The following is a 27,018-nucleotide window of genomic DNA, read 5'->3' as shown; positions in this document are numbered from 1 at the left end:
ATAGAGGCCGGTGTAGACAGTGGATTTAAAAACCGGAAAAAACAGGAGAAAGAAGCTATCGTTGGGAGCTAATAGGCCAAATCGTATCTACAATTGTGATAAATAGCTGGAAATAATCTGTATTGAAAATCTTTTATTATATAAAACAACAACAACCTGTTTTTTCCATTTTTACTCCACTGTCTACACCTTGCCTTTATTCAAGGACCGGGTATTTTGGAGCTGTGGGAGCTGCTTAGAACAAACCATCCATCTACTCCTGCTATTGGCTTCAATTGGCCACACGATCCGGAACCCTTCCCCAGGGTGGGCGACAAACTGCACTGTAACAAGGTGCTTTCAGGTGAGCAGTACGCTCTTCTCTCACCAACAATTATAGTGGGATCTTGGCCCTCAGCTCGGTCCTTTTGAGCTGGCACAGATGTTACCTTGTCAGGCTGCTTTCCCGCTTCACTTATTTGGTGTATGTAAGTGCACATGGAATTGAAAAGTGAAGCGATTCTAAGAGCGGTGGCTGTCATGTGCGTGTCTTGCTAAAACACAGCATTGTTTGAAGACCAATCCACGCTCTCTATGCATATTTAACCCCTTAGGGACGTGGCCCTTTTTCATTTTTGCATTTTAATTTTTCACTCCCCACCTTCAAAAATCTGTAACTTTTTTATTTCTCCATGTAAAGAGCTCTGTTTGGGCTTGTTTTCTGCGTAACAAATTGCACTTCATAGTGATGGTATTTATTATTCCATGCCGTGTACTGGGAAGCGGGAAAAAAATTCAGAACGCAGTGAAAATGATGAAAAAAACGCATTTGCGCCGTTTTCTTGTGGGCCTGGATTTTACAGCTTTCACTGAGTGCCCCAAATCACATGTCTATTTTATTCTTTGGTTCGGTACGATCACGAGGATACCAAATTTGTACATGTTTTATAATGTTTTCATACATTTAAAAAATTAAAACCTTCTGTACAAAAAAAAATTCTTCATTTTGCCATGTTCTGGCACTGATAACTTTTTCAAACTTTAGTGCACGGAGCTGTTGGTGGTGTCATTTTTTGTGAATTTTGATGACGTTTTTAATGCTATCGTTTTGAGGACTGTATGGGCTTTGGATCACTTTTTATAGAATTTTTTATATTTTTCAAAATGGCAAAAAAGTGTTACTTCTGTTAAGGGGTTAAGCCTGGAAAAATTTGCTAATATATTTTGATAGACATTTTGGGACCCGATGATACCTAAAGTGTTTGATTTTTACTGTTTATTTATATTTATATCAGTTCTAGGGAAAGGGGGGTGATTTAAACTTTTACTTTTTTTACTATTTTTTCACATTTTTTTAAAAATTTTTTTTTTTTTTTTTTACCATTTTCTAAGATCCTCCAGGGTAATTTAACCCTGCAGGGTCCGATTGCTAATACTATATACGGCAATACTACTGTTTTGCAATATATAGCAATTTTACAATGATTTTTAATAGCCTGCCCTCTGGCTATTATAAATCATTGCACATGGCAAGCCTATGAGTCTTAATGAGAGTCTAGGCTGCCATAGCAACCGATCGCCGCCCTCCGATGACATTCCAGGGGACGGCGATCGTCCATCCAAGATGGCGGTGCCCATATAATGGTATTTTATGTGCCGCAATTGGGTTCGACCGCGGCAGTGACAGGCGGGTGTTTTATACAGCCGTTACCCGCTGTGTATGGAGAGAGCTCAGCTCGTGAGCTCTCTTCATACACCCCTTGCTGCGCGAGGACGATATAGTTCGTCCTCGGTCGGCAAGGTGTTAAGCATGGCACAACGTTCTACAACACCCTACAGGCTCTCTGCAGCCATGACACACCTGTTTTTAATGTCATGATTCAATTCGATTTATGATTTGATTCGGGTTGAAGCAAAGTTTTTTGAAAAATTTGGCGAATCGGGATGAAGAGCCACCATTGCACAAAATAGAGTAAATTATCAAGTAATCAAAATAAGGAGGGTCCATGTGTGAAAAACAAACCCTTATAAAACCCTGTGAAAAGAAGATCTTCGTTACGACAAATGGGAACCTTTGAGTCCAACTGAAAGATCCACTTCTTCCAAGATATGGTGTATATTTGACCATTGGTTGTTAAAGGTGGTAATAAGACAAGGCTTGCTTTCATTGGTCAATGATTTTGAGGAGAGGAGTAATCGTCGATCACTTTTGCCCTAGAATACGGTATCCCGTGGAGTGAGTGGGCGGACAGGCGCTCGTTCGGTGAAAGATACCGGACAATCTGGTTCCAATTGAAGAGCTTTATTCTTGCGACGCGTTTCAGCCCCGTACAGGGGCTTTCATCAGGGGCTGAAACGCGTCGCAAGAATAAAGCTCTTCAATTAAAACCAAATTGTCCGGTATCTTTCACCGAACGAGCGCCTGTCCGCCCATCACTCACTCCACGGGATACCGTATTCTTTATTCACTCAACGAAGTGGCTCCCTGGGTACACTCGACACGAGTCTAAAGGCTGGACAGGCTGCCATTATCACCTTCAATACTTAAGGCTCACATCTGAAACCAGGTGAGAGTCAGTATTTTACCATTGCATGTTTATATTGTCATCGTAAGATATCACACTAGGGTAGCGCCCTTCTTTTGTGCTTGTCCCCCCAGTGTTTTAACACGCAAGAACTTTGCGGTTAACACCACATCCCAGGTTTACTATCATCACTTTTGCCCTAGTAAAGACCTATGATATAACCCTCTTCGGGTAACCCCTTGCCTGAAATCTTTAAGAAAGTTCCTTTGCATGGATGTTAAAGTCCTTGATTCTACTACACTTGCGTCTTACCCGAAGTAATTGTCCCACTGGAATGCCCTCTCTTAGATGTCTCAGGTGGAAGCTGTTGAACGATAGTAGGCTTTTGGTAGCAGTCTTTTTCCTGTGAAGATCAGTGATGATATCAGAACCCTCCAAACTGATCTTGAGGTTCAAAAACATTAGTATTCAATATATGTGAGGTCAAATGTATGTGCCATGGATTACTGTTTAGATGTTCAATGAATTCCTGGCGTTGATTTAGTGTCCCCTTCCAAATTATTAAGATTGTCTATGTAAATAAACCAGCCCGCTACACATGACTTGAAAAAGGCCAATGGGTATACCACCAGCAACTTCCACCAACCTAAAAATAAGCAAGCATGCACCCATGGCCATTCCTGATATCTGTTTATAGTAGGTTATATCAAAGACACATTAATTTTGATGGAGTACCAGAATCCAGAATAAATTAGTTGTGACAGCGATCCATGGAGGTCTCCTTATCAAGAAAGTGAGTCACCGCTTCTATACCTACCTGATGTTCAATTATAGTGTATAGGGATTCCTCCTCTAACGTGACAAGCAGGGCATAGGCTGGTGAGATCCAGTCATCCAATTGTTGAATCAAATGTGTAGAACCTTGTACATAGAATGGCAATTTACGAACTAGCCCCTACAAGAAAGAAGTAAATGTAATTTCTCATTTTAAGCCCCCTATCCCCGACACTATTGGCCTACCTGTTGGATTATTTAAACACTTGTGTAGACGGTTGAATGTTGGGTTTATCAACCGTGAGAAACTTGATTGATTTCTTTGTTAAAATACTACAGGAGGCATTTATTGTCATCTAGAAGTTTCAGTAGATCTCTCATGGCCTGTCTGCCGTAAAACATCAATTAGAGTTGGTTGATGGTATAGAAGTTAAAATACTATTTGCCTGCAAAACATATAAACATCCTGAATCACTTCAAATGTATTAAGGGTATGTATGAGAAAGAAAGTCCACGTTGGAGAATCTTCATTTCTACCTCAATCACATACAGGTCTATCCCTTTTGTAGGATGGCAACCAGTCCCGATGTCGTGGTCCCCTCAAATTCTGCGGAGATTGTCATTTTTCCATCTTGAGCTCTGCATTGTGCTTAGCGCTGACTTCCCAATAAGAATAACTAACTATAACCCTTCAACTTCTCTGTATGTTCCCTGCACCACATCAGAAGACTATGCACTGACATTATAGAAATAGTCTAGATAGTCAATAACTACAGTTAACAGACTTGGAAGTGGGATTCAGTACCTCACATGTCACACGTCTTCTCCTTTGGGTACTGAACTACAGGACAACTTCTCCCTTTTTTTTCTTATCACTGGAGAATGTTCCACCAGATACCTTCATCTCTGTGGCACATCTCCACACTGTGCAACTAAAAATATCATCGTCACTACAGCATATTGTCACCTGGATAACAATGCCCTACTCTGTGCTCCTAAATAATATTTACCACTCACAACACAACTGACCACATGGTGCCCCCCACAAATATATACATACAAAACATACCCCCATAACAAAAACCATACAGTGCTCTCCATAAATCAAATAGTACATTGCGACTCCTCAGTATATTACATGCACACCCCTGAGTAAATCATATGAAACACCTAATGAATTAAATTGGACATCATTCCCTTTAATTAATTACATAATATATAATTTCCAATTAATCATTTCATCTATAGTCTTATAGTGCTCCTATGTATTTATTATGTTTTATATAATGCTCTACTTATTCTTATATTTACTGCTCCTCTTATCAAATATTTTATATAAAAGTCTTAATAAATACTCCAATTCAGTATAAATTGGGACAGCACAGTACTACTACTCCTATCCTGTATATATGGGCACAGCACAGTACTACTACTCCTATCCTGTATATATGGGCACAGCACAGTACTACTACTCCTATCCTGTATATATGGGCACAGTACTACTGCTCCTATCCTGTATATATGGGCACAGCACTACTACTCCTATCCTGTATATATGTGTACAGCTCAGTACTACTACTCTTATCCTGTATATATGGGTACAGCTCAGTACTACTACTCCTTTCCTGTATATATGGGTACAGCACACTACTACTACTCCTATCCTGTATATATGGACACATCACAGTACTACTACTCCTACCCTGTATATATGGGCACAGCACAGTACTACTCCTCCTATCCTGTATACATAGCTCCCAACAGTCCCGATTTTGCTTGGAAAGTCACGTTTTTCTTACCTCTGCCCCGCGTCACGGGCAGCTATGAGACTGTCACGTATTTTTCCCCCAGGTCCCGCATGTCCCATCCGCAGAGTAAATACTTTGAAAGCCTGAACTGATAGTACAGAATGGCCTCTACAGACATCGGGCAGGGAATCCTTTTCAGAGAAGTGTCGGGTTAGCGGAGAGCAGGGACCACGTCATCAGGCTCAGATCACCATCTCTCCATATATGGTCTCCAGGGCTTCCCCAGACACAAGCTCTTTATTGAATTAAATGAAATAAAGTTTTGGGCTGAGATTCGAACCTGGGACCCTCTGCAGCAGAGACAGAAGCCTTAACTAACTGAGCTATAAGCCCATAAGCCCATATCAACATATCAGAGGATTTCTGGTAACTAAGAAGTGTTATCTGCCACTGTTACATTGTGACACAGACTTAATGCACTGATATATAGAGAGGGATCTTCTCAGAGATTATTATTGTAATTATTGAGATTATTATTATTATAAATTTTAATATTTTTATTATTATGGAGACTATTATTAATAATAGTAAAAATAATAATAATCTCAATATTATTAATAATAATCATCATCTCCATAATAATAATAATAGTCTCAATAATTACAATAATCTCTGAGAAGATCCCTCTCTATATACCAAGGCATTAAATCTGTGTCACAGTGTAACAGTAGTCATAGTTTTTAGTTAACAAAATTCTAAACCTTGATAATCACAGAGGTCATAGCTCAGTTGGTTGAGGCACTGGGACATTATTGTACATGGACACTGCAGGTTCTAGGTTCAAATCCCATAGAGGAGATTTTTTTTTTTATTATTGATATGATTTTTATTATTATAATGTGGCAAAAATTTGGGGCGTGACCAGTACATGATTGGGGGTGTGGCTTATGGGGGATCACTACGCGTGCCGCCATTTTGTTCCCTCTTTCCCTTTCACAAATGTTGGGAGGTATGTGTATATATGGGCACAGCACAGTACTACTACTCCTATCCTGTATATATGTGTACAGTTCAGTACTACTACTCCTACCCTGTATATATGGACACAGCACAGTACTACTACTTCTATCATGTATATATGGGCACACTACTCCTGCCCCTACCCTGTATATATGGGCACAGCACAGTTCTACTCCTCCTATCATGTATATATTGGCACAGCACAGTGCTACTACTCCTATCCTGTATATATTGGCACAGCACAGTGCTACTACTCCTACCCTGTATATATTTGCACAGCACAGTGCTACTACTCCTACCATGTATATATGGAGACAGCACAGTACTACTACTCCTAGCCTGTAAATATTGGCACAGCACTGTACTACTACTCCCACCCTGTAAATATGGACACAGCACAGTACTACTACTCCTATCCTGCATATATGGACACAGCACAGTACTACTACTACTATCCTGTATATGTGGACACAACACAGTACTACTACTCCTATCCTGTATATATGGGCACAGTACTACTACTCCTATCCTGTATATATGGGCACAGCACACTACTACTACTCCTATCCTGTATATATGGACACAGCACAGTACTACTACTCCCACCCTGTAAATATGGACACAGCACAGTACTACTACTCCTATCTTGCATATATGGACACAGCACAGTACTACTACTACTACTATCCTGTATATGTGGACACAACACAGTACTACTACTCCTATCCTGTATATATGGACACAGCACAGTACTACTACTCCTATCCTGTATATATGGGCACAGCACACTACTACTACTCCTATTCTGTACATATGGGTACAGCTCAGCACTACTACTCGTTTCCTGTATATATGGGCACACTACTACTACTCCTATTCTGTATATATAGGTACAGCTCCGTACTACTACTCCTACCCTCTATATATTGGCACAGTACAGTACTACTCCTCCTATCCTGTATCTATGGGCACAGCACAGTGCTACTACTCCTATCCTGTATATATTGGCACAACACAGTGCTACTCCTCCTATCGTGTATATATTGGCACAGCACGGTGCTACTACTCCTATCCTGTATATATTGGCACAGCACAGTGCTACTACTCCTACCATGTATATATTGGCACAGCAAAGTGCTACTACTCCTACCCTGTATATATGGAGACAGCACAGTACTACTACTCCTACCCTGTATATATGGACGCAGCACAGTACTACTACTCCTATCCTGCATATATGGACACAGCACAGTACTACTACTCCTATCCTGTATATATGGACACAACACAGTACTACTACTCCTATCCTGTATATATGGACACAACACAGTACTACTACTCCTATCCTGTACATATGGGCACATCACAGTACTACTACTCCTATCCTGTATATATGGGCACAGCACACTACTACTACTCCTATACTGTATATATGGACACAGCACAGTACTACTTCTCCTATCCTGTATATATGGGCACATCACAGTACTACTACTCCTACACATCACAGTACTACTCCTCTTATCCTGTATATATGGGCACACTAATAATAATAATAATTCTTTATTTATATAGCGCACACAGATTACGCAGCGCTGCACAAGCATTTACTCCTACCCTGTATATATATGGACACAGCACAGTACTACTACTCCTACCCTGTGTACTTTGGCACATCACAGTACTACTACTCCTACCCTGTATATATGGACACAGCACAGTACTACTACTCCTACCTTGTATATATGGACACAGCACAGTACTACTACTCCTACCCTGTATATATGGACACAGCACAGTACTACAATTCCTATCCTGTATATATGGGTACAGCTCAGTACTACTCCTCCTATCCTGTATATATTTGCACAGCACAGTACTACTACTCCTTTCCTGTATATATGGGCTCACTACTACTACTCCTATCCTGTATTTATGGGTACAGCTCAGTACTTCTACTCCTTTCCTGTATATATGGGCGCACTACTACTACTCCTATCCTGTACCTCTCACCCTTATTACTTATAGTCCTCTAGTGACCATTTTTATATATAATCTTCTAGGGGCCACTTTATTATATGTATATATTTCTGCAATAGTTGAAAATAATAAAATTCACTCACCTTTAGCAGAGCTCCCACGTCGTCTTCTTCCAGCTGCAGCGCGACCGACAGGAACAACAAGACGCACGGCAGCGTGAGTACATCCCCACGCTGCTGCGCATCAGGGGTCACAGTGCGACGCATGCCGGCAAAAAAAAAACCTGGCCACGTCGCACACACAATGTGTGCATTACATTAAAGACGGTACTCGAGTGGCCGCTTATGGCCGTATCGAGTACCAGTGCTGTCACGCACTGGCAGGGGCCTCAGGTGGTGATGGAGGCCCCTGTAGTAGCGGGCATAACGGGGGCCCACTATAGGCCAATCCGACCCGGCAAGCAGGTGCCTCAGATGGGTATGGGGGCCCACCAGAGGATCCACCGGCCCTCCGGTGGGCCAGTCCGACCCTGGGCAGTTTCCACAACCATAGTTCCTGCATGATTTTGATGGCAGAACCATCTCTTTTGTGATTCCATTTATAGACTCTGCCTTTTATCATAATCTTTTTTTTCTCTGGAGAATTTCTCTTTCTTACCTCTAATGATCTCTTTTTCAAATTGATCCATGGTCTCTACATTTAAATTGAAATGGCTTTATTGAAATTGAAAATTGAGATTCAGAAACACGGCAGAAAGAACCACTGTTATACAATCCATATAGAGTAAATAGTATTGCATAGATAACTGTTCAGAGCATCCCAATAAAACAATAATAGCAAAAGAAAATGATGTTTATTTGGCATGTACAAATATATTTTTATTTTTTATATACAGATTCATAAAAACAATTAAAAAGCACAAACAAGAGATAACAAAATGATGTTTATTTGGCATGTACAAATATATTTTTATTTTTTATATACAGATTCATAAAAACAATTAAAAAGCACAAACAAGAGATAACATAGCATTATTAGTAGATAATAAGATAAAAAGGAGGAACAATAGTTACATGAATAGCCCAAAATATGTAATGATATAATACTGAGGAAAGATGCATAAGAGGAAAATCATCCTAAAGTAAAAAAAAAAAAATCACAATGGGCATATAATGGATGTTAACCTAATATACACCAAAAACATACAGGGTGGTGTTCCTAGATGTATATATACACCTCCTAACCCAGTGATGGCGAACCTTTTAGAGACCGGGTGCCAAAACTACAACCAAAACCTACTTATTTACCATCAAGTGCCAACATAACAATTTAAACAGTAACTTATTGCTCTCTGCTGTTCCACGACATTCAATCGTATCGGCCCCCAGAGGACACCAATACAGTTGAAAGCAGAAGGGTAAATTCAGATATCATTGTAGCTTCTCTCCAGGGTCTCTCTGTACAGGAAGAATCGTCGGGCCAGCAGTAGGACCTCCAAAAATATTCTGGACCTGTTCACACCTTCTTACACCTCTTGCAGTTCCAATCAGTCAAGGATACATTACCTTAAAAGTGTGCTGAGACCTGCATCTCAATTGTCTAAGACTGCAGGAAGATTCAAGTCCTGTCTGGTGAACTTTGTCCTGAAGTGACAGCCTGGGTGCCCACAAAAAGGTCTCAGAGTGCCACCTCTGGCACCCGTGCCATAGGTTCACCATCACTGTCCTAACCAATCATGTAGCGGGAGAGGGGAACGAAGTCCCAATGCTTATCGCCTTTGTGCATAGGCTTCTTCTGGGTTAGTATATTGCCAGCAAATACACATTTATTTATAGCAGTAACACAACCAAAGATATTGCTAGAGATCTACATGCAGTGTATACAAGCAACCATGTGCATTTCAGATCCATTGCCTCTGACCCTTAATCATGTCACACACGTGCACACTAAGCTATGAGGACCTTTAAAGGTGGTGAAAACTGCAGGGTTTGGAGTAGAGATCATAGAGCTACACTAGCTGATTTAAAGAAAGTTATATACTTTTTATTGATTTTATATCGATGATATAGATTCATACAATCTAGGATTGTAGTAGAAATGTAGTAGTTAGGAATAACATTTTTGCCATTTTCAAAATGGGATCATCCAATTTTCAGATTTATTTGTATTTATAAAAACCAAAAAGAAGGGGGAGCCCAGTTTGATAGTATATCACTACAACTCTCAACCAATATCTGATCTACAACTCAAAAGAGATCCGAAAAAAGCCATCAAAAAATAAAATTCATAATATATTTTATTAGAATAATAATACACAAAATGCAAAATACCACATAATAGGGAGAGAAATAGGGGTAAACAAATAGCCCCTGATGGAAATTGGGGCAACCACGGAAAACATAAGCGCCCTACAGAAACCCCAGAAGCTAAAGTTAAGTAAATAGTAGTAATACAGACTAGGAAGTGTGATATATAATAAATAATGCAAATGAGAACGTAAACAGAGGAATATATCCTCAATGCAGTCCTATGTGAAGTGGGGACCGGAGGTACCTTCCGGCTCCACTGTACAAAAAATCAATTAGTCCTTACCCGTAAGCATGGTGATAGGTTCGATGGGGGATCCCAGGAGACCAATGAACTACACCCCAACGCGCGTTTCGCTGATGCTTCGTCAGGAGGTATTTGTATTTATAACCTCTTCCTATCTCTTTGGATTCATAGTTCCAAGACTGGTAGTGTAAGTTAACACTTTAAATACTTCTAAGCCTGGTATTGTGAGGGAACACTGATGCAAATATTTCTAAAATTGGTAGTGTAAAGTAATGCTGATGCAAATACTACAAAGGCTAGTTCTGTAAGGCAACATTGACGCAAATAGGTCTGAGACTGATATTTAACTTAACACCGTACTGAAAATGTGCATTTAAGATATTGCTGGATGATATGGATGATACAGGAACTGCAAATTGCACACTTTAAAGATAATACTGGATGATGCTGGAAGAGCAAACCCCTTTAGGCACAATACAGTGCATCAGGTGCCAGTAGTATGTTTCTAATGATGCCGAAGTCCTTTGTTTGAGAATTTTTATACTTCTATATCATAGTTATTGAATCTTATGGTTATTATTAATCATGTCTTCCAGGCACATTGATGTTTTCTACAGTTAATTCCTGGACATATCACCATTCAGAAGAAAACATGCCATATGAGCAAGCTCGAATGTATTGTCAGAGCAAATATACTGACCTTGTGGCCATTCAAAATAAAAAAGAAATTGAATACCTGGAAACAAGTGTCCCATATAACCCAACTTATTATTGGATAGGAATAAGGAAAATCAACAATACATGGACCTGGGTTGGAACTAACAAGACTCTTACAGATGATGCAAAAAACTGGGGAGCTGGAGAACCAAATAATAGAAGACATAAAGAAGATTGTGTTGAGATATACATTAAACGTCCCAAAGATTCAGGAAAGTGGAATGATGATGGATGCAACAAGATGAAGAGAGCATTATGTTACACAGGTAGGAGTTACTTTGATTAATAATAATTTAATAACTAGAATATTGCCATGGTTTTCAACTTATGAATATGAACTTCACCATATTATAATTGAATTAGTTTTAAAATTTTAAAAAGCAATATCTTTGATAGAAATATGGCATAATTATTGTTTCAGTATGTCAAATTCATGTACAGTGCATATCTTATAATGGCAAGGAATTAAAAATATTTTACGACAATTAAAGATTTTTATCGGTTTATAAAGAAAACCCCAAACAACCCCAGCTTCCCCTTAAAATAAGGCCTTGCGGCAGTCACTGAGACTGCCTCCACTATTGCATACATTAGTAGACCATTTATATATTATGCAGGGTAATAACATGGGTGGAGAATTCATGGGATAAAATCACTGATAACCGCATTGCAATTGCCACACAAGCAGCTACCTGGACAAGAAGGGGTCATTTAAGGAAAGTGCTATTGCTTAACATGAGAGAGTGGAGCTAATGATTCCAATATAAATGAAGCCACAAGACCTTCATCTTAAAATTTAGAGTTTGGAGGGTTATAAGAATGTTCAAGAAGTTAATGTTGCTTTTTGTTAATAAATACTGATATTGTTAATATGCCGAAGATTGTTGCACATGGAAATAGAGTCTCAAGACTCTATTCAGATGATTATCCTTATGTATGCAATGTCATAACTACAGTATATTAATGTGAATTCTTGTTCATGGGAATATAAGACTTCACCTGAAAATAAGACCTAGTGCCTCTTAAGGAGCCTAAGGAGCCTTGGGCCTTCACACTATCCAAGTTCGAACCATGGAAGGGTTCTGCTTCAATGACTGTACCCACTTCTGTGGATGAGACTTGGAGCACCATAAATGATATATGTTTTGATGATATAATGCATAGGGGTCCTGCTTCCCTGCTAAATAGCAGAACAGACACTGTACAGTGTCAGCTCTGTTGCGTATCAGAAGACTGGTCTGAACTGTGACAGTGTGAAGCCGTCCATACACTCAGCTCCTGAGGTGAAAAGTGACATTCATAGTCATATACACCAATACATGCTAATATACACTGCCATATCCACCAATACATGGTCATATACACACAGTCATATACTCCAATACATGCTCATACCATCCCAGTCATATACACAAATACAAACTCATATACACTTAGTCATATACATTGTCACGAACCCTGCACGGGGTGTGCCTACTGTATGGAGTCCCAGAATTTAGCGCTTAAGCTCCACCCACTTCCACAAAATGATGTCTAAATGCTAAATTTACTCCATGCGTTCTGCACCCAGCCAATCCACTGCCACCACTAGACATAGGCGAATCAATTCTAATGATTATAAATTCATTTCTGAATTTCAATTCTGCACGAATCCGAAGTGTACAGTGATTTCCCCCCCCCCTTTTTATTAGCAAAATGGCAGCAAGCACAACGTGTTACATGGGGCAGAGAACTCTGGGAGGAAGAAAGGAACTGTTCCTCACTGTGTGGCGGCCGTGTCCCTCACTGTGTGGCGGCCGTGTCCCTCACTGTGTGGCGGCCGTGTCCCTCACTGAGTGGCGGCCGTGTCCCTCACTGCGTGGCGGCCGTGTCCCTCACTGCGTGGCGGCCGTGTCCCTCACTGCGTGGCGGCCGTGTCCCTCACTGCGTGGCGGCCGTGTCCCTCACTGCGTGGCGGCCGTGTCCCTCACTGCGTGGCGGCCGTGTCCCTCACTGCGTGGCGGCCGTGTCCCTCACTGCGTGGCGGCCGTGTCCCTCACTGCGTGGCGGCCGTGTCCCTCACTGCGTGGCGGCCGTGTCCCTCACTGCGTGGCGGCCGTGTCCCTCACTGCGTGGCGGCCGTGTCCCTCACTGCGTGGCGGGTTCCGGCAAATGACCCGAGGCTGCCGGCTTCTGATTGGACCCGGTTGCCTGTAACTAAACAAACAGAAGAAGAGACAAGGGGCACTCTTGTTGTGTGCCCCACTGTAAAGAGAACTGCCCTGAAATGGCTCGGTTTGCCCTCACTCTGGCTACCGCCGCCCGATGGAGCAAGCAGACCGATCTCATAAAGTTGTAACCCCACTTTCTCCAGCACAGCCCACATATAGTCCCACTCCACACTATCAAAGGCTTTAGTGGCATCTAAGGAGTCATCTGCAGCCTCATCTAGATTCTTTGTTAGATTTAGAAAAAGCCTTCTGAAATTAATCACTGTTGAATTAGATGGGATGAATTCTGATCCTGAACCTACCATTGGACCAAACCAATAGCCATTACCTTAGATAAAATCTTTATATCTGATTTAAGTCACACCTGCCTATAGGAGTCGGGCAGTTGAGCAATTTACCTTCTTTCAACAAGGCAAAGGTTTAACTTTAAAAGCATCTACATCTATATATGTATACTAAATACAACAAAAATCTTTGGCCAGGTGGAATGCAAGTAAGAAGTGAGCAGCGGAATCTGCACCCTGGCAGATGATGTCACATTGAAGCATGAATCTGGGATCCCAATGTAGCATGCCAATTACTCATGTCTCTCATCTCCCTTCATTGGATCCTACATCAGCCTGAGAGTTGATGGTGGAAGGCACAATACAAAATTGGACCTGGGAACCAATTAGCACAGCACACCGGTGTGAGCTGGGTGGCAGGCATCCTGCATCTAACTGATGTGGTCGGAGAGTTGCTGTTAGCATGAAAGACAATATAAGACATTATATACAGCTATATACAGCTATAATGGATTCCTTTGGGGAGGCAATTTATCAAAAGTTTTCCTGGACAATGGGGGGTTGTCACTAAAATGACTTAGCAGATGTTATTTGAATATAATTTGTATTTTTTATATATTTTCTTAACACCAATATTACGGGCAACCGTATGCATGACTCTTTCCTGTTGGATCTACTACTATTTGTTCCTAAACAGAATCATTTCATTTTCGATCACACCTACTTCAGACAGGTTTCTGGAACTGTGATGGGGGCTAGATGTGCACCCTCTTACGCCAACCTGTTTTTATGTTGGTGGGAGGAGTTGCACATCTATCTCTCATCACTTTTCCAACAAAATGTGATTGGTTGGCCTCAAATTATCAATGTGGTCTATTGTTGGGGTCCAAAAGGATGGCGCAAACAGAGGTGAGCAAACTAAAATTTTTTATTCAAGGACTTTAAAACACAACTCGTTTAGGGGTGTTCTACCCCTTTCTCAAGTGAACAAAAGACTGACAGAATAAAGAGGAGTTTTAACCCAATGGGGCAAGACAAGTATATAAATAAGTAAATGAAAAAAATACATGTAAGTAAAAAACAAACAGATAAAAAACATGGTAAGTATTGGTTGTACAGATACGTTCTTAAATCGTACAAATAATAAACAAACGGTAATAAAGATTGTAGATATACATACACGCATATTGGACCATAATTTCATATAAGAGTACATGAGATGATAATTAAGGACAAGGTTAGTTACTTACACATAATAGGATATCAAAGATAAAAAAGATCTAAAAATAAAAATATAAATACATGGATTGATAGTTGGAGCACTTCAAATTTACTATGGGTGCTGTGGTGGGCCACTTAACAGATGCCGAGGAAAGTGTGGCTTCCTCCTTGGGCATCGGTGTTTGGTGGGGAAGCCTAGCTTATATTCTGTTAGCACAGGGAGTGGCTTGCGGCTTTTTTTTTCTCTATCTCTTTATTTGTCAGTGTACTAGTTTCATTTGAACCATGTGTTTTTTTTTTTTGATGTAGCATAATTTATAGCATAAAGACGACTTAGAAAGAAGTGTTAAGAATTCGGGGGTATGGCACATGATCAAGGTATTTGGGTCCTCTTTTGAATTTGGAAGTTATTCTCAAGGGTCTCGTTTAACCCACTGGGAGCCCGGCAGTTCAGTTTATATATCCAAAACATCTCCCTTTGACACAATTTGTTATATGCTATTTCCTACTGGAATTTGTTCAATGGGGGTGATTGTAAAACCTGCAAAATCACCCTGATGCTAGATATGACTGTGTCTAGAAACACTGTGTTTTGTGAAACCATTAGTTACGTTGCTTTGATGTTTGTTGATCCTGGTGTTGGATTGTGCGGCCTATATACTGTAATCTGCACCAAGTAAGTAGATCACTGCATTCAAGTAAGTAGATCACAAAGGTGGAGGTGCAATTCAAAAAAGACTTGATAACAAATTATTCACCTGTTGTATTACTTTTGAATTGTTTCACTCTATGGCTGATGGTATTACAGCATTTACAGCTGGATTGTCCATGTCTATAGCTCCCCACGGTTTTGGGGAGAAAATTATTGGTAACGAGTGTTTTGTCCACAGTACGAAGTCTGCTAGGTGCAAGTAAATTTTTTAGGGTTTGGGATCTCCTGTAACTCATGAATGGTTTATTAGGGAGTTGTGGTCTCAGATAGGGGTCACCTAGTAAAATAGGCCAATGCCTTTCTAAAATTTCCTCTAAACGAGGGTGGTTATCGTTATAGGTAGTGATAAAATTTAGTCTACATGTTTTTTGTCCCTGATTAGATGATGACTTTTCTTTTGGAATAAGACAGTCTTTTTGAGACAGAAGTCTGGCCCTTTTGTAGGCTGAAGAGATAATTTTTGGAGGAAATTTCTTATCTCGAAATCTGTATATTGAAATCTTGCTTTGTGTTTGAAAAGATTCAGTTTTAGAACAGTTCTTACGGATACGTCTGAATTGACTGAAGGGAATGTTTATACGCCACTTGTAGTGGTGTGCGCTCTTGAAATGGAGAAAGCTATTACGGTCGACCTTCTTAAAGAAGGTCTCAGAACATATTTTGTTGTTTTTTATCTGTAGGTGCAGATCCAAAAATTTTGATTTCTGTTTTGGAGATAGATTGATAGATTGCGTGAAGGCCAGACCCCAGTTGTTCTGGTTGATGGAAGTTACAAAGTACAGAATGTCATCCTCTGTACCCTTCAGATCAGCAGCAAATCATCGAGGTACCTCTTGTAATAGATGATATTGTTGGATCATTTGGGATTATTGGAGATATATTCAGTTTCGAATTCGCCTATGTACATATTTGCGAAACTTGGGGCGAATTTGGTACCTATCGCCGTGCTCCTCGTCTGTCTGTAGGTTTTGTTTTAAAAGTTAAAAACATTATGTTTAAGTATGAAGCGTTTTGCTTCAAGGATAAAAATTCTTTGTTTCTTAGGCATTAGTCCACCTCTTTCTAGGTGCTGGTTAATCCTATAAATGCCCTCTTGTTGCGGGATATTTAAATACAGGTCAGACACATCTAAAGTAACCCACCAGTAGGTGGGTTCCCAGGTCACGTTCTGTAAACTGATGAGGACACTGGTTGAGTCTCTCTATATGTACTCTTATATGAAATTATGGTCCAATATGTGTGTATGTATATCTACAAATCTTTATTACCGTTTGTTTATTATTTTGGACCCCAACAATAGACCACTTTCACCACATCCTATAGAGTTTGGCAACTCCATTTAGGAGATTATCCTCTGGAGGCAGCACCAGACAAAAATTATCACCACAAAGCCTACAATAGTGTTGTGCCTATCTGCAGCACAACCTAAAACGGTGAGCACAATCTACAGCTTTATGTCCATTTGTTACCCCCTAAGATGTCACACTATTAGTGCTTTCTCCCTGTCCTTTCTTGCCACTTTCTATACCTCAATTTATCGATGACATACTCCTTTTCTGGACTGGACCTCTAGATTCTGTAAACCATCACTTGGTAGAGTGATAGATGAGCAGTATGTCCCTTTAAGGTTTCTGGTCTCAATGTTTTAGGGGTCATGGTTTTTTAACTGGACTTTAGATCCAGGGTTTAGATGTTGGGGTTCCTGCCTTGATGGCTCCTCTCCATACTCCATTACCTGTGTTACATACCTGACCCTTTAGCTGCAGGTGTGGGTTTTCAGATTGTTGAGGAGCAAATGGACAGAGGCAAGAGTTGCTGGGTGCTGTTCTAAATGGAAGACCAATTGCAGTTCCTGAGCAACACAGTGGGAGGAAAAGCCAGAAAAGCTGGGTGAGAGCCATTGTTGGACTATTCCTTTTGCACTGCTGCCCTGAAACTAAGGACATTATATTTTTGTTTTATGCTGAAGAAAGCTTGTAGTTGGACTATGTTAAATAAATCTTTGGACTTTTATTTGGACAACCTGCCTGGATGTGATCTTGTGCCAGACAACTAGTCTCTCTGAAGACTATTTGCCCCATTTCCCACCATGCATGTCAACAGTTTATTGAACAACTAAACACTAACCTATGGCACATTTGCCTCACTTCCCATTTTTCAAAGGTTTCAGCAGAGTTTCTGGACCTGAGGATCTTTATGGAAAATGAAAAAGTTGTTACCACCTTCTACTTCATTATAAATGCTTCCATCCACAGCATATTCAAGGTGGCATTCCAGTAGGCCAATTTTTACAATTAGATGTAGACATTATATAAGAGTACATGACTTCAATGAACATTCTCAGGATTTGACACCCATTTTTCACTTATTGTTGTTCTGTCCCACTTCTGTGACATTCACAATGCTTTATACCTTATACTTATACATTTTTGTACTATTTATTTTCTTATTTTAATTACCTATGTGTTAATACTGTATAATGGACAATTTTCAATGTTATTAATTGTTTAACCAGCTTCGCTATTAGGTCTTCTAGTGGCATTTTGTGCATCTTTAGTCATTTACTATGTAATTTCACTAATGTCACTGTTATCTACCTTCTTACATCCATTTTATTCTTGAGCCGAGTTGGGGTTGCAAGCTTGGTTCCTAAGTATTAGGATCATTATTGTATTATGGGCGCATGAGCATATTACCATGGTTGCAAGTGCATACTATTAGATCTCGCCATAGGAGTTTTCTTGTGTGTATCGGACTGACTTCTTTTGATGCATGCACTATGGCGCTCTTCGGCGTAGCATGTGCTCACTACTGATCAACACTGCGCATGCATTACCTTGCATTCCTTTCTCACCTGCTACCAAATCATTTTTTGCTGCTACATAAGCGGGGCAGCACTTTATTGCTTTTATTACCCCTGTGATAAACGGATATGTGATGTAACGTGTGGGGTTCTTTCACCGCCACTCCGCCCTCCCTCCCTCTCCACTCTGCCTCCATCTTTACCAGTTAATTTACCATTGATGTATTTTTAACATAGGGGTATTGTACGTATTTGCATTTGATCTCTTCCTACATTACCTAGCATACGCTTGGTGGTTATCTGCCGGCTGGGTGCTTGGCTGCCGGCGCTTGCTGCCCAGGATCAAAGCTCACGCCCGCAACACTCGGCAAAACCCACAATATAGTGCCATCCCTCCTCTCCTGCCGAGCTATCTTGCGGCTCCGATGGAAAGTCATGTGACCGGAGCACAGGTCACATGACGTTCTACATCGGCCGCGGGCTGAAGCAGTGAGTAGCTCCGCCCCCCCCCCCCCCATGGCCGTGTGCGACCGTGCACACAGAGCTATGAACAAGATTGGGCTGTCTATGTGACAGACCAATCTTGTAGCCAGAGCAGCCCCTGTATACAGTGAGAGGCTGCAGGAAAGGTGCTATATGCATCCTCCCTGCATAACTCTGTAAACAGATCACTGATAACAGTGATACAGTAGACTGTTACCATTAGGTCACTGTTATCTGTGATCTATATATAAGTTTAGCAGGGAACACATGCGACCTTGTAAAAAAAAAATTTAATTAAAAAAACCAAAAAAATGACATTAAAAGTAAAAATTAAACAGTTTAAAAAAAGCGTTATGCCCCCAACCCCCCCCAAAAAAAATTAAATAAGTTTAGCGGTGTCAGGCATCAGCCAGGTCTATGGGGGAGGGGGTCCTGGGGGTAGAGTGTCAGCGTCAGCCCTGGCCTGCTCGGTGGGTGGGGGTCTGGGGCCAGCGTGAGCCCCAGCCCACTTTGTGGGTGGTGGGGTCTTGGGCCGGCGTCGGCTCTGGCCCTCTCTGTGGGTGGGGTCTGGGGCTCAGTGTGAGCGCAGGGCCGCTCTTTGGGTGGTGGTGGGGGTCTGGGGCCAGCGTCAGCCCTGGCCCGCTCTGTGGGTGGAGGTTTCTTGGGCCTGCGTCAGCTCTGGCCCGCTTTGTGGGTGATGGTAGGGGTCTGGGGCTCAACATCAGCCCTGGCCCTCTCTGTGGGTGGTGGTGGGGGTCTGGGGCCAGCGTCAGCTCTAGCCCACTTTATGGGTGGAGGTGTCTTGGGCGAGTGTCAGCTCTGGCCCTCTCTGTGGGTGGGGTCTGGGGCACAGCGTCAGCCTTGGGCAACTCTGTGGGTGGTTGGGGGTCAGCGTCGGCCCCAAATAGTACTATAATTGTCCCAAGAAGCTACAAAAACAGGGGCTGTAACAAATTTTCTTCTATAAATAGACATCTATAATAATAATAATCTTTATTTATATAGCACCATCATATTCCGTAGTGCTTTACAAATCATAGGGGACATATACAAATAAAATAAGACAGTACAGGGTAAAAACATAGTCATATGGAACAAAAGTCTATTAACACTATATACATCCAGGAGTTATATATTTGTATTACTGAAAATTTCATACTCTTCCTCGGCTGAGATTACTCCTCAAAAATGGTGAGAGGAGTATTATTACCCTTATGGAAAAATGTTAGTGCAACCTCTGCCGTCATCTAAACCAGAAGGTGGAAATTCCCCTTTTAGTCTCACGGTCCATGGATTGGTGGTCATATCCGGCAAATCTGAGGAAAGTAATACCCTGGCATCCCTGGCCAATTAAAGCTATACAGACAGACGCAAGTCAGTAGGGATGGGGAGCGATCGTTGCAGGTCATCCTGTTCAGGGACTGTGGCCAAATTCTGTAAAATCCTGTTCCTCAAATTATTGGGAACTGAGAGCGGTGCTGGAAACCTTAAAAGCCAGCTCACAAATTCTGAAGGGGAAACATACCTATGCCACCAAGGGGGAACCAAAAATCCAGATCTCCTAGAGCTCTCAAGCAAGATCTTTACCTGGGCAGAGGACAATCTTCGCTCCCTCTCCTCCATTCACCTAAAGGGAGAAGAAAATCAGGCGGCAGACTACCTCAGTCGGAGAAAAATCAATCAGAACGAGTGGTGTCTGAATGAGAACATCAGCCATCAGCTAGTAAAAAGGTCTACCGTCAATAGACCTGATTGCCTCCAGCAAGAACGTGAAGCTCCAGTCTTTCTTCTCTCTGGAACCCACAGTTCCCTTCAGCCAAAGAGATGCATTCAGCCAGTCTTGGAGCGGGCCGTTACTGTATGCTTTTCCCCCAATACCTCTTGTGACCTAAATTATTAAAAAGATCCGGGAAGACCAGGCGGAAATTAACCTTGTTGTTCCTTGGTGCCAAAGAGGAACTGGTTTCCCTGGCTAAAGAAGATGGCCCTGGCAGATCCATTTCTGCTACCACCTCGTCCCGATCTCCTGTTCCAGGGTCCAGTACTTCATCCCAATCTGCAGGCCCTCCGGCTCTCTGTGTGGATCCTGAAAGGAAAATACTAATAGCCCAGGGACTATCAGACAAGGTAATCTCTACGATGAAAGCCAGTCGCAAGGGGGTCACTCACAGAATTTATTCCAGAATATGGATGAAATTTGTATCCATTGTGGCTCCTAATCAGTTGTCCCCTAATATCCAACAGATACTGGATTTCCTGCAAGCGGGATTTGATAAAGGACTGAAGACAAGTTCACTCAAGGTCCAAGTGTCTGCCCTTAGTGCTTTCTTTGATACCTCTCTGGCTGAGCACAAGTGGATCCAGAGGTTCGTAAAAGCTACCTTTAGGGTAAGACCTCGCTTGAGACAAAACATCCCAAACTGGGATCTGTCTCTGTGTGTTGAATCATCTGATGGGGCCTCCATTTGAACCTTTAGAGAGTGTTAACCTTAGGGAACTGACCCTCAAACTAACCTTCCTTATAGCCATAACCTCAGCTAGACGGTTAGGGGAGATTCAGGCTCTCGCCCTCAGAGAGCCCTATCTTAGAATTCTGGAATACAGAGTAATTCTAACTCTAGATAAAACCTTCACACCCAAGGTGTCTTCCAGTTTTCATCATAATCAAGAAATTGTGTTACCTTCCTTTTGCCAGAACCCAAATAACAGTAAGGAGTCAGCATAGCATACTCTGGATGTGAGGAGATGTCTTCTCCATTACCTGGACATTTCTAAACCTTGGAGAAAGGACGACAACATCCTTCTGCAGTACACTGGGAAGAACAATGGGAAAAGAGCTTCCAAGGCATCTATTGCCCGATGGATCCGAACTACCATTAAAGAGGCATACGATGCCGAGAATATGGACATTCCGGGGACTGTGAGGGCACACTCAACCAGGGGGGTGGCAGAGTCATGGGCTGAAAAACGTGGGGCCTCTCTAGTAGACATCTTCAAAGCAGCTACCTGGTCTAGTCAGTTAACCTTCGCTAGACACTATAGGTTAGATGTCCAAAACGCTAGGGAGGCCTTCGGTAGGAAAGTTCTGCAGGTAGTTGTCCCCCCCCTAGAAATACGTGTTATCTGGTACATCTCCAGTTGGGGCCGTCATTGGACTAATGGAAACCGAATTAACGGTGATAATAATTCTCCTTTTCCCCTAGCGTCCCCCATGACGGCCCCACATGGAGGATGACCCTTGACCCTGCGGGGACAGGAAGCAGAGAGGTTAAAACACCCCCCCCCCCCCCTCCTGCATCCACATACCAGTGGCTTCCTGTCCCTAAACCGGCAGGGAGTGGAGAGTACTCCTCCGGTCTCCTCCATGTGGGACTGTATGGGTGAGTTCATTTAAGGAGCGGGTCTTACCCTTATCCGAAGAGACTGGGGATCGCAATCAGCGCCGGGCCTCCTCTTCCTGGTCCCACGCAGTCTCCAGCCGGCTCTGCCTGTGGCTCCGGGAAGCCAAAGACACCCGGCGCCGCCATCCATCTTGGTGGTCCCGGCCCCATGCCGGGAGCTCAGTGACAACTTCCGGTGGACCGCTTGACACCGGAAGTGACGTATCGGGCCTACGAAGACTGGCGCAGGGCGCCAAGATTTAAAAATGGTGCACGCTAATCAGAGATCTACAGGATTTCTACTCGTGATGTTAGCGCTAATTGAGGTGCACGCTGCTCTGAGGTCTAAAGGATTACATCAGCGGTGACTCGGTCGTGACACTCCTAACCCAGTGGGTGTAAGGTACCTTGCTCAGGGCTATACCCTTAATGTTACTGTACAATGTCTAAATGCCTTATTCTGTTTATGCAGGTGCAGGCTATTACGACAAAATTCTGTATAAGGTCAGGATTTGTCTTCTTGTAGTACATGTTATGGTTTGAATTTATCTAAATGCATGATACTCTGTTTAGATTGAAGGCATGGAATCCCTGATTATGGATGTAACACTACCAGAACCCCCGCCTATAACTCCTGTGAGTGGGTTCGGGGATATCTGGGGGGATTATCCCTTACCGAGAGTTTCTTTAAATTCCTGGCTCCATCTCTTTAGCAGGATCCTAAGGACAAGGAGAAAACTAAAGAGGTGGAGAGGCAGAAAACATCCTCTAAAAGATGTAATATGTGTTATAATAAACTACCACCCAATTACAAAAAAACAATCTGCAAAGAATGTATTGATGGGTTAATGCGAGAAGAAAGAACGTCATTTATGGATGAAATGAGGGGATTCATAAAGAGTGAAATTCAGACGTCAGTATCTTCATCCATTTCCGCATTAATCCCACAATTACAGCCACCTTGCAAGAGACCCAGAGTGATAGAATCACTATCAGAATCGGAATCTGAGGCAGAACAAGCTTCCACATCAAATATGGAGCTATTTGAAATGGAACCACCTCCCTCTTCCTCAGCATCTAAAATGGAGTCAAAATATATGTTTGTGTCTGACGATTTGGATGCTCTTCTAAAAGCTGTACAAGATGCACTTAAAATTGAGGATGAGCTTTTTGGCATTCTAAAAGCAAAAAGGAGGGTATTTCCTGTTAACTAAACCCTAAAACCGTTAATCTTAGTATTAATCTTTTATTTGATAATTTTAATATTTGATGAGCAGGATTCTCGCCTATGGGATAACCCTCCTAAGGTATACATACAGGTAACAAAGATTGCAAAGAAGACGGACCTCCCGTTTGAAGATGCAATACAGTTGAAGGATCCGTTAGATAGAAAAGCAGACAGCCTTTTGAAGAAAACCTGGGAGTCTAGTACGTTGAACCTTAAAGCCAATTATAGCAACAACATCTGTAGCCCGTACAATGTTCTTCTGGTTGTCAGAATTGGAAAACCATATTAGAAGTGGAACCCCAAGAGAAGTCCTCTTAGATACGATACCAACTTTAAAATCTTCAACAGCGTTTATAGCCGATGCATCAGCAGAAGGAGTAAGGTTTAGCGCGAAAGAGGGCGCTCTTTCAAATTCAACCAGACGTACGTTGTGGCTGAGACAATGGAGTGGGGACTTTCGTTCCAAATCCAAATTGTGTGGCATTCCGTTCCAGGGAGAATGTTTTCGGACCGGAACTAGATGCTATTCTAGAAAAGGCTGCAGACAGGAAAAAAAGGATTTCCAGAAACAAAGGCTATTCCAAAGAAACAACCCTTTCATGACCTAAGAGAAAGGAAATTTCCTTACAAAGGAAAAGGCAAGCAAGGAAGATGGAGCTATTCCAAGGAAGGAAAAGGAAGAGGATTTCTCCTCAGCTCCAGCAATACAACTCAACCGTTCAGGAAGCAATGACGCCAGAGTGGGGGGAAGACTCCTAGGATTCTACCAACAGTGGGCACAAATAACATCGAATCCCTGGGTTCTGAATCTGTTGGAGAATGACTACAAGTTGGAGCTAAAAGCCCTTCCTCCCAAGAAGATTGTAGTGATGAATCTACAAACTCAGTCCCTTTCTCTTCAGTTATGGCAGGAGGTCATGAAACTACAAGATATGGGGGTTGTGGTGCCGGTACCAAGGAATACAGCATTGACCGGACATAACTGCCCTCTATTTCTTATTTAAAAAACCCAATGGCTCCTTCCGACTTATCTTCAATCTAAAGTCACTAAACAGGTTCATCCTCTACAGGAAATTCAAATTGGAAAAGATCAGTTCAGCCACCAATCTCATTCCTCGACATGCATTCCTATGTACTATAGATCTGAAAGATGCCTATTGTCAAGATCATTCCATATCTGGATGACCTGTTAATAATTGGGAATACAGAAGAAGAATTGATCTTACACAGGAATCTGACTATTTCAACCCTACAACAACTGGGATGGATCATCAATTGGGAGAAATCCAATCTGACTCCCAACAGAGTGACTTTGTGTCTTTCTAGGTACACAACTGAACTCAAGTCTCCAGATGTCTTTCCTACCAGAGGAGAAAAGGAGCCTCATGATTCAAAAAATGTTATTATTCCTGCAATGTCAGTATTGCACAATAAGAGAGGCAATGAAAGAGTTGGGGCATCTAACCGCCTGCATAGGAGCAGTCCAGTGGTGCCAGAGTCATACGAGGACCTTTCAGAGTTGGATTCTGTCATCCTGGGACAAGGATCCCTTACACCTGGATCAAAAGTTCAAGCTACCTCCATCCATAAAGTCATCCCTAGTATGGTGGACGGAAGAAGAACATCTAAAAAAGGGAGTTCACTGGTGTCCCTGGCCAGTGGAGGTCATTCAGACGGATGCAAGCCTGTCAGGATGGGGAGCATATCTGGAAGGAAGATACCTTCAAGGGCAATGGCCTTTGACGACTCAGAAGCGGTCCTCAAACTATCGGGAATTGAAGGCGGTCTGGGAAATACTGAAGGGGGCTTCCCAATATCTGGAAAACTCTCACATCAAAATCTACTCAGACAATGTGACGACAGTAGCTTATCTCCGCCATCAAGGGGGCACCAGGAGTCAAGACCTACTGTATCTGTTGCAGAGAACAATCTCTTATCCCTAACAGCTATACATTTAAAAGGGAGTCAGAATGGAATAGCAGACTTCCTGAGTCGGAGGTTGATAGACCATCACGAATGGTCTCTAAACCAAGAAGTTTATGGCCTGATACCACAAAGATGTGGAGTTCCCGTGTTAGTCCTCTTTGCTACCAAAGAGAACACCAAAACAGGTATTTTCTTCTTGCTACAAAGGGATGTTTCGATCTGTTAGAAGGATGCGTTCAATCACAAATGGGACGCACCCTTAATGTATGCTTTTCCTCCAATGCCGTTAATCCCCAAGATGATACAAAAGATTATCATGGACAGAGCAAAAGTGATTGTAATAGTCCCCTTTTGGCCCAAGAAGAATTGGTTTGCAACTCTAAAAGATTTAGCAATAGCAGAACCAATGTTACTTCCATGTCGGAAGGACCTTCTTCATCAGGGACCAATATGCCATCCAGACCCGCAGAGCTTGAGACTTTTGGCTTGGATCCTGAATGGGGACTGTTGAGGTCAAGAGGCTTGTCAGACAGTGTGATCTCTACACTTAAGGCAAGTTGTAAACCAATAACGTTTGCAATATATTCCAAAATATGGAAAAGATTTGTATCTTTTTGTGGAACAACAACCCCTAATCAATTATCTCCCAATATTTCTCAGGTCCTGGATTTTCTACAGGCAGGATTTAAAAAGGGACTAAAAACCAATACACTGAAGGTACAGATATCAGCTTTAGGGGCATTTTTCGATACACCTCTCGGAGAACATAGATGGATTAAGAGATGCATTAAGGCCACCTCCAGGTTGAGACCGCAACTTAAACAAAGAGTTCCTACCTGGCATCTCTCTTTAGTCCTAAACTACGTAACTGGGCACCCGTTTGAACCTCTAGAATCGGCTAGCATTAAAGATCTGACCCTAAAAGTAACATTTTTAGTGGCTATAACCTCAGCTAGACGATTGGGAGAAATACAAGCCCTCTCCATTAGGGAGCCTTATTTAAAAGTGTCCAATGACAGAATAACATTAACTCTAGACAAAACTTTTATCCCAAAGGTCTCGACTGACTTTCATCGAAATCAGGAAATTATCTTGCCTTCTTTCTGCCAGGATCCGAAGAATCCAAAAGAGATGGCCTGGCACTCCTTGGATGTTAAAAGAGCTCTGTTGCAATACTTCAAACAGACTGAATCTTGGCGTCAGGATTACAATATCCATCTTCAATTTGGGGGTAGAAATAAAGGCAAAAAAGCCTCCAAAGCATCAATTGCAAGATGGATTCAATCAATCATCAGCTCAACAATTAGAAACTCCAGGGAAGTTTAAGGCTCACTCAACTTGGGCCTTGGCAACGTCCTGGGCAGAGAAGAGAGGAGCATCAATAGAGGAAATTTGTAGGGCTGCTACTGGGTCCCACCATATGACTTTTGAAAAACATTACAGACTAGACTTACAGAGTTCTAGAGAGTTAGCCT

The 27,018-nt window shown here is 42.0% G+C and overlaps 1 protein-coding gene across 8 annotated transcripts in view; it reads left to right on the top strand.

The window, feature by feature from the left end:
* The window catches only part of LOC140104934 (L-selectin-like), a 267,146-nt gene that overhangs the window by 100,965 nt on the left and 139,163 nt on the right, over nt 1-27,018 (top strand). For all 8 annotated transcript variants that reach the window (XM_072128728.1, XM_072128724.1, XM_072128723.1 and 5 more), the window contains one exon: nt 11,176-11,562. In XM_072128728.1, the coding sequence (XP_071984829.1) occupies nt 11,176-11,562 (387 nt within the window). The remainder of the gene's footprint in view (nt 1-11,175; nt 11,563-27,018) is intronic.

The sequence above is a fragment of the Engystomops pustulosus genome, chromosome 10 (genome assembly GCF_040894005.1).
Source record: "Engystomops pustulosus chromosome 10, aEngPut4.maternal, whole genome shotgun sequence".
NCBI lineage: Eukaryota > Metazoa > Chordata > Amphibia > Anura > Leptodactylidae > Engystomops > Engystomops pustulosus.
Note: the sequence above shows the minus strand (reverse complement) of the source record. Positions and strands in the feature narration are given on the sequence as shown.